Raw genomic sequence first — 12,595 nt, forward strand, 5'->3', positions numbered from 1 at the left:
AAAGCCACATTCCCTCCCCTCCAGTGCTTGAATTTTCTTATTTCTCCCATACTTCTTCTCTATCTATCCCTTTTCTTTGTATAGTCCCACTCAGAAGGTAATGATGTATTTCCTCATGGGTCCTGTCATTCAAAGTTGCAGAAGCAAAGTATATCACAAACAAAAACATCAGACTTTAGAAAGAACTTCCTATTCAGAAAAATAAACCAGCCCTAGCTGGCAACTCCATCCATCCAATCATGTGTTTGAACTGCATATTTTTTGGTAATGTCTGAACTGCATAATTTTCAGAAGAATCCACAGTTCACCTTTGCCAATCTAATTTCCTAAGGTATAATTGGTATCTATTTTGTGCTTTTTTGTTTGGGTCTCTCACTTGGTCTCACCGTAGGGAATTGTCAAGCCAACACCTATCAAAAAGGGGGGAATTGCCACACTCATGAACATTTTGGGAAAGACATTTCTTGGTTGAAGAGGTGGCCATGCTACTACCCACAGGAGATACTTTACATCTCCGTTTTCAAATAAGAATGGAAAAACTTCTCATTAAAAAAGAAGTTTTACAATTAAATATATCTGGTCAGAAAGAATTACAAAAATAAAAAACTCAAGATTACATTAAAAAAATTAAAAGAAATAGGAAGGAAACCGAATAACTTAAATTAAACTATATAATATATGTCATATGATACCATACGATACATAGGTAAAACACCAAACCTTACGCATGAAAAGTCTAAATCTTATCCATGTAAGAATAGCTGCTTCATGTGGGTATAAGCAGCAACATTTTATGAAAGCAAGCATCGTGTTGGTGTATACCTTGAAGAAGGGGATATTGACTGCAACTTATGTTTATAGGGTTTCAGTTCCCTTTGATTGACTCGAAGGTCATTCTCAATTCTACAGAGACTTTTTAGAGCCTTTCTGTATGATATATATATATATATAGATAGATAGATAGATAGATAGATAGATAGATAATTTACATGGAATATATTTTAGAATTTGTGAAAATTGATGAAAGTATTTGAACAGTACAATTTATTAACACTATCATGGCCGTGTACCTTGAAATGTTGAATGCTTGTCACCATAACCAATTCAGATACTCCATATTGCGAACAGACACTTATACAGTACACTCATACTTGGCAGTTTTTGCCTGTATGCGATACTCTCCATTAAATTCATGCGTAAACATTCGCCCCAAAGTTTTTGTCAGTTGATCATTATTATACATTTGTACTTAGTAGTTCTTACCCATATTCAATGTTCTTCACTGGTCCATTCTCAAGCACTTTTCATGTGCATGCGATACAATTGTGTTTGGGTTAATATACAGCCTTAATATGTTAGTGCATGTTTATAAGTAATGATACATCAAATTCTAATAGTCCACCTAATAATAAAATTTTGCTGTTTGCAGGCTCTTTTTCATGCTTCTGTTGTTTGCCAGAGGAAACTAATAGTGGAATGGGTTCCAGCATGTGACCTTGAAGATGCGACTGCAAAAGAGGTTCTTAAAATCATGAATTCTCATGTTATAATTTTCTGTTCAAATACTTGCCATCTTATTTGATGAAGATATTTGTAATTGCAGACACCTGATGTTCATAGAGCTGCATGGAATCTATTGAAGGTTAGGCCCCATTTAGTGTTATATAATTCAATTGAATTACAATCCTTGCAGTTTTATTCCAATTATGTCAGCTGTCATATCTTTGATGGTTATCTGCACTGTTGTTCATTTCAGGGTTCAGATGGTGTTTTAGTTCCGGGAGGATTTGGTGATCGAGGGGTGCAGGGAAAAATTCTAGCAGCAAAGTATGCCCGAGAAAACAGAATTCCATTTCTTGGCGTTTGTCTGGGGATGCAAATTGCTGTTATTGAGTTTGCTCGGTCGGTTCTTGGTCTGCAAGATGCAAACAGCACAGAGTTTGATTCTGAAACTTCCCATCCGTGTGTTGTATTTATGCCAGAGGTACGGATTCTATATAGTTGGGTTTTACACTAAATGCAGCTGGATTTTATATCATTTTTCCCTTGTTTTTGTTCTTAGTGTGTAAGCAAGTTTTTTTCCCCTCCTATGTACAGGGTTCAAAAACTCATATGGGAGGCACTATGCGTCTCGGATCGAGGAGGACATATTTCCAGGTTACTGATTGTAAATCGGCAAAGTTGTAAGGACTAATGATTCCCTTACTGTTATTAGTGATCTGAATTTTATGCCCTCCCCTCATCTTTATTGAACTGTGCATTTTACCCCTTGTGTTAGATATGGCAATGTGAGCTTTATTGATGAGCGACACCGGCATAGATATGAGGTAAAACCTTTATTTGACATGCACTGATCTGCCTGATTCTCTGTTGCTTGCCTTTGTATGGACAGCCATATTCTCTCACTGGCATTTTTGTTTGCGCCATTCATTTAGTGGGTCTTATGACTGGAAATCCTACAATGTCTTATGTAGGTCAATCCCTATATGGTTGAACAACTTGAAAATGCTGGTCTCTCATTTGTTGGCAAAGATAAAACTGGCCAGCGTATGGAGGTATACATTCCCTGCATAGAACATCCAGTGTGTTGTTATCTGTGTAATTATTCATGCGGTTAGTGACGGTTCTCGGCTCATGTTGGAATACTTGACTGTAGATTGTTGAATTGCCTGATCATCCATACTTTGTTGGAGTTCAATTCCATCCTGAATTCAAGTCAAGGCCAGGGAGACCTTCTGCACTATTTCTAGGTATTTTCCTCATTCCCCTGCCCTACTTTATGTATTTGGCTCGCTCTTCGAATAATTTTTCAATCTGCTATTTTTTCACTTGAAATAGCAGTCTGTTGTGTCAGCTAACGCTCTAGTGTTCTGCATTTTAGGTTTAACAAGGGGTGTCCTTTTCCTCTTATCTCCCTCTTTGGGTGGGGTGTTTGGAGGGGGGAAGAAGGGGGGGGGGTGAGGGAAGTAGGAAAATCGTATGAATGGTGATTATTGCAGTGTCTCAACAAAGTTACTGTGGTCCCCAAGATTTATGAGAGAACATTTACTATTATATATCTTGGTCAGATTATAGCACATGCTATCTTTGGCTTTTTCTGAAACATTTACATGGGCTATGAAATTTAAATCTCATACCTGTTCTTGGAATTTCTTAAGGATTTTAGATAAGATAGTCCGCTTTGGGGATTCTTGGAAGTAAGCCTAATCACCTGATTTCTTCTGTCTTTTAATCAATGTAGAGATTCATTCTGTACCCTCAATATCTGCACATGTATGTTTTCCAATTTGTTTTGAGGGGATGGAGGATGTAAGAACCATCATTATTATCTTTTGCCCTCACTTTGCATGAATATTAGCATCATGCGACTAGTATAAACTTATGTCCCAAATTTTATCAGTCTGATTTTTTGTATTTGCAAATTTATTTACATTTAAAACCTAGGAACTTAAATAAAATTCACAATCTGTGTGCCATGGGTCTTTTAGTTGCCATTGCTGATGAGCTTGAATCCAATTTGTATGCGAACTTGTAATTTGAACCCTCGAGCCTTCTGAAATGTGGAATTCTGATTCCATTTCACGGTACAGGTCTTCTAGCAGCAGCATCTGGCCAGTTGGAATCATTCCTGCATAATCCTAACATTGTACAAAAAGTGGCAACAACAAAATGCAATGGTAATAGCAATAGAAGGTCGATCATAAAAATGCATCACAATGGGAGTGTAAAGAAGCTTGCAAATGGATCAGTAAATGGCGTGTATGCTAATGGTAATGGACATGCCAATGGTAATGGTGTTCATTACTAACTGAAGTGGGTGGTGGTGATACCTCGAGCCAGTTTCATTTATATTTCTTATAGCTTGTGTGTTGATTTTGGAAAGGGCTTTCTGAAAGCCATCTGGATCGGTCTGTACAGTCGAGTACTAGTAGAGGTTTTAGTTTTCGAGGGATAGTTCATGAGACAGCTGTTCTCCGGTTTTTTTTTAACGGTGGACAGCTGCTTGTATTTTTTTCTTTTTTTAGCGTATTGAATGGAAACGGGTTTTTGGGTGTAATTATTTCCTTGATGGACTGAGATATTCTCTTCTTTTACCGACTTTTGCCATCTGTGAAAAGCAAAATTTTATGGCTTGCATAAATTTCGATCCTTTAGGTTGACATTGTTGGCATTTTGGGTCCCTCTTCTGGTGGTTCTCTTACATTATTTGTTTGCCTTTTGTGTGACCCCTCAGTAGAGTCCTCAGAAGTGCATTCATTCCCTGTACCTCACCTGCCTGGAGGGAAGGAGCCTTGGGTGGATTTGGATACTGGAAAAGAGAGGGGGGGGGTTGGAAGCTAATTGAATCTAAGTGCAGTAGGACCAAGTTGAATAAAAAGGGATTAAGTAGGTTTCCCGTTCTGCCAATAGTCTTGTTTTGGAAATGTTGAGAGTTAAAACTTTGGTATGGGATAAGTCATGTACAGCTTATGAGTGTGAGGGGGTGGAAGGAAGGGATGAAATGGTATTTGATTTTAATAACAAATACACAAATATACACCAAGCTGAGGAGATGTTTTTAAATAATCCAGAGAAGACTGGATTAGGAATGGGGTTAGTAGTTAGTACCTTCATGCAAAAACAAAATAAAAAATAGGAAAAATCATATCCATGGATCATGGGTTTAAAACTTAACTACTGATAGAGATTGGGTAATAGATCCAATGGATATCGAAAATATCTTTGATCATACTTTTTCCAGAATCGGTTCTCTCATCAACTATAGATCTAGAACCCTTGAGAGACCTATTTTCATGAGTTATCAACTGAGGAAGAAAACGCTTCCTTGCGAAAGCATTTCCATCTTATGAAAAGACTATGTTTAGTTCGGTCCATTCATTACCCGAGGGGCCAGATGGATTTCTTGCTAGTATTTATCAAAGATTTTGGCATGTTTTGGACAAAGACCTTGTGACGATTGTATAAGATTTTTCTCAAACATGGCATGATGCCTGACCCATTGAATTGAACTCCATTTGTTCTTATCCCCAAAATGGAATCACCTATGACTACAGGCCAATATAGGCCAATCAGCTTGTGGAATATAAGCATACAAATTCATCTCCACGGTGCTACCAAATAAAATTCACTCTTTTTTTTTTTTTACATTCAAATTAGGGTTTCCAATTGGAGCACTTTGTTTTTCGTTCCGAGAGTTCGCTAATTGGGGTGCACCATGTGAGAATATTGAGTTTTCACGACAAGAAAAAGTCATAGTCTGTTATCAAAAGAATATGAATGGGTTGCCACCTAGATTAGGATTTAGGACACAAAAAATTGACTCCGTATTACATTGGTCTAATCAAAAGATTGATTGAGTCAATTATGGATCAAGAAGGGGTTTAGCACCCAATCCATCTGGTTTAGTCGATCTTTCATAATTTATTTAGTACTACAAAAATAATAAAATATTTACTTTAAATAATTGAAGAGACAGATGGGCAATAGAAAACAAGCAAGCTATGATGCAAGAGAGTTCTTAATGAGCAAGAAATCTAATTAAGCATAAGAGCAGTTGAAGATATAAACCAAAAACTCCCTCAGTTTGCATATTTTCTTGATAATCTTAGAACTTTCAATGCTTTGTTTTGGTCATTTGTCAAACTTTGTTTAGGCTAAAACATGACAGGTGAGTAGGAACTTTGGGAGTATACTTGTCCACAAAATTTTAGCCATGTGCACCTGCAACATGATAGATAAAGGTATCCATAAATAGTCAATTGACCTACCGGACGAAAACTCCACATCCTTGCAATGCTAAGAATGTAGGATCCTTTCTAAACGACTAATAGCATTTGACTGGATACTTTGAAGCCCAAGGGAATTAGTGAAAATATTATCTTATTTTTCATTGAAAATAGATACCAACACAATCAATCATGTATTGGGTCTTTTAGGTAAGGAACCCGAGGTCCTCGAGGTCTTTCTTACTTATAGCGTAATAATTTTTATTTCTTCCATTTTTTCAATGATAAGCTTCGAAAAAGTCATTTTAAGGTGAAATGGACATATTCAACAGAAGCCTAGGGATACACCTATGGTGGAGGAGTGATATGATTTAGATTAAATGAACTAAAAGAGCCATATGTATGCCAAAATGACTATAGGAGAACTAGTGAAGAAAGGCATGCATAGTTTAGTCCTTGCCCCAAGTATGACCTTGAATAGAATTGACTGAAGGACTATGATCCATGTAGCGGACCACATGTAGTTGTGTTTGTACTTGGTAAATTATGATTCATCACTCTACATAATAATATCACTACAATCTTAAAAATATTTAGACCACATATGATACATTGAAGATCATCCATCGCAGTACAATTAAATTACTATGTTCCATTTGGTTGCAAGGAAAATTAATGAGAAGGGAATTGAAATTCACTAATGATTACAAGTTTCCTTCTCTTTAATTTCCTTTGCAAACAAATGGAACTTAGTGATTTAAATTTAGTGCGGAAGGCGTTCTTCCTATCATGAAGTTACTTGTCCAAGTCAAACTCTTCTTGTTGTGGGAGAAGGTTCTTATAAGCTTGTTAGATGCTGGTGCAAACAGTAAGTCCTATCGTTGCTAAAGCTTTCTCTTTAAGGATTTTCACTCCGATTATCGTTTTTCAAGCGGTATCACAGAAAATCTTTCCTTTCATCATATGGTTGAACTTCGTTGTGTCATATGTGGTCCTAAGTATTTTAAGATTGTCATATCAATGTATCAGGATCATCTGAGAGAATGATACTAATACGGAACAATTGTATTGGAAAAAAAACAGAAAGAATAGTACATTTTTTTTTTAATATATACACCATTTTGAGTTAAGAAACAACTTCTTTACGAAGCTTCTCATACATTATGGGATATGATTCCTTTCCATAGAGCTCAGGGAATAGGAAGCCGTCCCTCCCTAGGCTCTATGGAGAGGAGTCAGATCCTACATTATGATCTTTCAGAGACCCTACAGTGGCAACCATAGACTTAGAGGATGGTATTGGTATTGGTATTGGTATTGATATCGATTTAGATTAGATTGGATTAGTGAGTATCAGTCGATTTTGCTCTCGCTTCTTATAAAAATTACACATTTTTAATATTTTACCCCCTGAAATGATATGGATAATTGATTCGGATTAATAAAGAATCGAGGATTTTTTTTTTTTTTGTAAAGAAAAAAGAAATCGAGGATCACTCTCAACCGATACCATTAGTCCAATACAATTCCAATAATTGAAACTAGGGGTGTCAATGGTCCAGGTTGGTGCGGTTTTGGTCCGGTTCCACCGGTTTCGGTGTGACTTTGGAACTGACCGAAACCAACCCATTAAGGATTTATCGGTTTCGGTCCGGTGTCGGCTTCGGTGCGGTTTGGGTTCGGGTTGGTACCGGTTTGGATTTATCAGGTTCATTTCAGTTTGGATCGGTTTTTTAAACCGGTATGGAGCCATTAGGAAACAACCAAATGCTGAACTGCTAAACTTCGGTTTCTTAAATCGATTTGTAACCGGGTTGGTTTTGGTTTTTGGTCTAGTTTGGATTCGACTTTCCATACAAATCTATACAAAACTATGCAAATTTTGATTTTTTTTTTAATGAATTTTGGAGTGTTTCGGTTTCTTACCGGTTTGGTTTTGGTTTTGGTCTCAGTTTTGAGCTGGTTTCGATTTGGTTTTGGGTTCATCCGGTTTTCGTTGCGGTTCGGTTTGGTTTTGGGGTTGCAATACTCGAAACCGAATCGAATCAATAAGGCTTTGGTTTGGTTCGATCCGTATTATTATCGATTTGATCCGACCGATTTTATCGGTTCGATTTAGGAATTGACACCCCTACTTGAAACCATGGTGGCAACTGGCAAGAGCCTCGAACATTGGGTACGACTCCTCGTTACGGTCTGATCGATTGTGTCATCGTGATCGGCCGAGTCGGCGAGACCGACACAGTGTTTCAGATTTTCTACAGTTTGATCACCACACCCACCTCCCCACCCCCCAAAAATGAATACCGGCAGTCAGAAATCAAAATTCTCGACCGATCTCTTCCTCTGCTAAGGATCCTGGCAGCATTTCAACTCCTTTTCGGTCAGTAGCTCGGCAGTGGTCTGAATCCGAGGGGACCAAGGGTGAAAAATGCTTCGGCTGCGAGCTTATCGTCCCACGAACGATAAGATCGTGAGGATCCAGCTGCATCCGACGCATCCATGGCTTGTCACTGCAGACGCCTCGGATCATGTTTCCGTCTGGAACTGGGAACATCGCCAGGTTATGTTTCGTTAATTGCTCCTATCTTTTTGTTTGTCTTTGTTGATATTGTTCATCCCATCTGATATTTTCTTTCGGGCGATTCCTTTGTTTCTCATTATCAGGTCATTTATGAACTTAAAGCTGGCGGTGTCGATGAGAGGCGTTTGGTTGGAGCGAAGTTGGAGAAGCTTGCTGAGGGAGAATCAGGTGAAGAAATGCACCCCCTCCCTTTTTTTTTTTTTAAATAATTTTGATCTGGAAGTACATGGAAATGGCCTTTTAGTTTTTGAGCTTTCTTGCCCTCACTCTCTCTTTCGTGACCTAATGTTTATGATTGCCAGACTTCAGTTGAAGTTCTGGCTGCAAAATTGGAAATGTATTTCTAAGTACGAGACCGGGTTAAAAAGCCGTGTCTCCTGCAAAATGGACTTCGAAAAAGCTTATTATAATGGCAACCTTGATTTTCCTGGGCTATGCTTTGGTGATAGAAGGCTTTTGGAGTTATTTGAGAAATGGATCTTAAAAAGTACACAGTAAGTGACGAATGGTAGGGATCAGTTGGGCATGGTGAAAAGTAACCACCTTGTAAGTGCCCTTAATTGTGAGGTGGAGGGTTGTGGTCTATATATCTTGGTTACCTCTTGTAGGCAATCTGGGTTCTGCTTAGTTTTGGGACTCAGTAGTAGATAGTTTTGTGAAGAAGTTGGCCCTGCAGAAATGTTCTACATTTCTATATGAGTTCAGATAGCTCCAAAAATCCCAATCTCCCTAAATTCCTGGTTTATTGCTTTTTTCAATCATTGATGATTTAAATAGGTTTATCAAGATTATGGAGAGTATCAGAGAAACCTAAATTGGGAGTCTGGGGATACGAAGAAAGTCCATTTCATCGACTGAAACCATTTGCATATTGGTCTCTTTCTAGAGTAATGCTAAGAGATAAGGATTACAACTGATTTTTAGAATTGGGAAAACAATAAAGGGATGTTGAACCCCAAAGTCTTAAACTAAACTCAAACAAATAAATAAATAAATAAATAAACTAAAGAAGGATGGGATTTCCTTAACCTTTCCTTAACAAGGTTCATTCAATGCCGATCCAGTTACAGATATGTACAACCTCATTGAGTTCATCAAATGGACAATTCCAATAACTGATCTAGCTGTAATTCGCTTCCGTAGTGTTTTTAAATCCATATTATTGGCATTCTAACAACCATTAAGCAAGGAAGACTTAAAAAACCGTCATCCAAATGGATTTGAGGTTCCTTAGGTGACTCGTAATTCTTACTATATTCGGTCCTCTGAAGAGAGAAATTTAAATGTTACTTTTTTCTCCTTTCATTGGATATGGTGTTGGCAATAGGAACAATATAAAAATTCTGGACTAATACTTGGTCATGTTCTCCTTTTGAGTGCTAAATTCCCTAGTCTCCTCTCGCTTCTTACCACTCAGAAAATATTATCACGGATATTGTGTTTGTATCTCCTGCTGGGCTACCTTGGGATAATGTAGAAGTAGATTACAAAAGTAACTACCCCCAATGTATTACAACTCCAAACCCAAATCAAATAAGACTCTAGAATGGCCTTGATAAAAATCAGAGATAACAATAGGGAAACAAAGGACTTAAGACCAGAAAGAAACCCCAAAGAACCAAGGACAAGCAGTGGTAACACACAACCAAAGACCCACACCCTAGGAGAGAGAAAAAGACCTGTGGCTGGGGGAAAAGGGGATACCTGCGGCTGGATCTGTGGAGCTCAAGTTCTGGTTGATTGTAGGCATTATTATGAAGGACAAAATCTCCAAAGTTGATCGGCTTCTAATGGCTGTATTGAAAGTTACTCAAGTTCTTGATTTCTGACCTTAGAGAGAGAATAAGGAAAATTCTGCAAGAACCATGTCTGGATTCCTTGAAAGTGTTCAGGTGAGGACCGATTGATCCTTAGGTGGCCAAGAACGCACCCTTTAAATGGCTGGATGAACAGATCTCAGAATGGGTATGAGAGAGAGGCCGATTGGTTTCAAGAATGGGTATTCTTGACTGGTCGATCCTGGGTTTTGATGGCCTTAACAGGTCTGAACTCTTTCTTTGGTTCTTCAGTAACAGTAAACAGAAAACAGAAAGTAATTATCAGAAAAACTAAGAGGACAGACAAGAGGAATGTGGGTGTGATGCAGATTAATCATCAAAATAGGCTTGTTTATTTAGGAATAAGCCTAGGGTTGGGTTCCATACATGTTGGGCCTTTGATCCCATGTGTTTTGAGTGTAATAGACCACTTTTATGGGTCGAAAAGGGGGGCTTTAAGGATGCATACCGGATTACTAATTAGTTTCCATTTTCATTAGTTTCCTTTTTAGTTGTGTTTGATTTGACTTATATTTGTTTCCTTAGGAGTCAAGTTATTAGTTGAGTCAAGTCTTTAGTAGTTAGTTTCCTTTTTCAAGTAGTTTCTAATTTCAGTTAGTTTCCAATTTCAGTTGTAGTAACTATTGTATTAGGAGAATATTTGGTTTCCTTTTTGAGGACCCTTCTATTTTGTAATTCCTTCCCCCATCAACATTATAAATAAAGAGGAAGAGACTCCTAAAAAAAAAATGATTTTGATAAAAAAATTAATGGTTGTTGCTATTGTCTTCTTCATGAAGAGTTGTCTTGTGTTTGATCAAGGCTGACGGAATTGGTATTTGATCCAATTGACTCTCTGCGGTGTGAAGCCCGAGAGGTCCTCTTCTACTTTATTATCCTCTTTTTCTTTGCTGTTCAAGCTGTTACAGATCTGTCCTAATTCTACAGGTATTTAAATCACTTCCTCTCTCAATTCTGTCCAAAGAAAAGAGGGTTCTGTGAAGAAATTTCAGGTTCTTCCCAGGCCTATCCCACGATCAGTTTGGGCTGGTATTTTAACCTAAGGTTCTACCCATACAAAGGGGAACTCGATCCAGAGTTGAGGCTTTTCTGACCTGAGGTTGCTGCTCCATCTCAGTTCATCCCAGATCTGATTTTCCCTTTAGTCTGATCTCTTGTGCTGCTGTCCTACTTTGTTGAGGTTGTTCTTTGATTGAAAGTTCCTGCAGTTGAGACTTGGTTAGACTCCCTATCCTCATCTACATTAGGGTGAGAGTGGCTATCTCGGCCCGGGCATCTCACCCACATCTTTGTTTATTCAAATCTAAAATTTCGAGTACAAGAGCTCCTCTATAAATAGAGGGCAGAAACTATGCTATTAGCAGTCACATTAGAACTAGGAGTTGTACTCCTACTAGGACTAACGTTAGAAACCTAGTCAAACTTAGGAAACTAATTAGTCACTAACTACTAGCTACCAATGGGCTTCATTACATAAATCGATGGCCATTATGGGGCCTTATTGGCCAACTTAAATCGATGGGCCCAATGGGCCTTATTAACTAGTGAAATAAATTAACACTTTAATAACCACTCAAGTCCACTTAAGTGGAGATCGACTAGCCCTATTTGGGCTAGGCTTTCCTCCTGCGATAGCTTAGTCCAAAGTGGGGATCTATGTCATGGGACCTTGGCTTCTCTAAGGAGTTGATAGATTTTGGAATAGAAGAGTCTAATTTGTACATCTCCTAGTGCTTTTCAAACTTGAGGATTGCCAGGATACTTGAGGTTGGACTTTAGAGTAAGGTTTAGAAGGGAAGGTTATGTTGGAGTTCTTACGTCATGTACTTTCACGTTTGATAGGAAATAAAGGAAGAGGCAAAATTGATGACAAGAAAAGAAATATCTTGAGGCTATGTGCTCACACTGGTTCTTATCCATTGAAATGGGCTTGTTGCTTGGGATGAAATTTGTAAGGCCTCTAGAGTTCTGATTTTGGAGAGATTTGGTTGTCTTTATTGTAGTCTTAAAAAAAAAGTGATAAAATTTCAGTACCTACATTCTTTTGCCCTTTTTTTTTTCGTCCTTTGTAAAATGACGAAAGTTTTGAAGCTTTTTTATTTTTATATTTATTCATAAAATGCTTTCTATATTAAAATGGAAAAGAAAAAAGGTTTCAAGTGGTTTATTGATTTTTAGGTTAATAATATTATTATCTACTATGGAGAGTAAGTTGTACTTTTGTGGTTACTTTGCTTTACTGGCCCTTGTACATTTTCTTAGGGCGTCTTCTTTACCCCTTCTTCTTGGTCGAAAATAATGGAAAGCTAGAATTTTGTCAAAATGAAAGGAAAGGAGAACTGACTAAAATTGTAGTTAGTCCTTAATCTAGTTTCCTGCTGCAATATCATTGGTCCTTGGATTTAACATCTAGAGATATTTGAGACATTGGGTTATCAAACAGTAAG

The 12,595-nt window shown here is 37.8% G+C and overlaps 2 protein-coding genes across 2 annotated transcripts in view; both read left to right on the top strand.

Moving 5' to 3' along the window:
- The window catches only part of LOC122088915 (CTP synthase-like), a 9,970-nt gene extending 5,913 nt beyond the window's left edge, over positions 1–4,057 (top strand). The window contains exons 15-22 of the mRNA XM_042658292.1: positions 1,430–1,519; positions 1,604–1,642; positions 1,757–1,984; positions 2,098–2,183; positions 2,279–2,327; positions 2,475–2,555; positions 2,657–2,750; positions 3,591–4,057. Of these exons, the coding sequence (XP_042514226.1) occupies positions 1,430–1,519; positions 1,604–1,642; positions 1,757–1,984; positions 2,098–2,183; positions 2,279–2,327; positions 2,475–2,555; positions 2,657–2,750; positions 3,591–3,808 (885 nt within the window). The 3' untranslated portion in view covers positions 3,809–4,057. The remainder of the gene's footprint in view (positions 1–1,429; positions 1,520–1,603; positions 1,643–1,756; positions 1,985–2,097; positions 2,184–2,278; positions 2,328–2,474; positions 2,556–2,656; positions 2,751–3,590) is intronic.
- A 3,867-nt stretch (positions 4,058–7,924) lies between these two features.
- Positions 7,925–12,595, top strand: part of LOC122088154 — a 48,199-nt gene continuing 43,528 nt past the window's right edge. The window contains exons 1-2 of the mRNA XM_042657316.1: positions 7,925–8,289; positions 8,394–8,478. Coding sequence (XP_042513250.1) covers positions 8,158–8,289; positions 8,394–8,478 — 217 coding nt within the window. The 5' untranslated portion in view covers positions 7,925–8,157. The remainder of the gene's footprint in view (positions 8,290–8,393; positions 8,479–12,595) is intronic.

Source organism: Macadamia integrifolia, chromosome 9 (genome assembly GCF_013358625.1).
Source record: "Macadamia integrifolia cultivar HAES 741 chromosome 9, SCU_Mint_v3, whole genome shotgun sequence".
NCBI classification, from domain to species: Eukaryota; Viridiplantae; Streptophyta; class Magnoliopsida; order Proteales; family Proteaceae; genus Macadamia; species Macadamia integrifolia.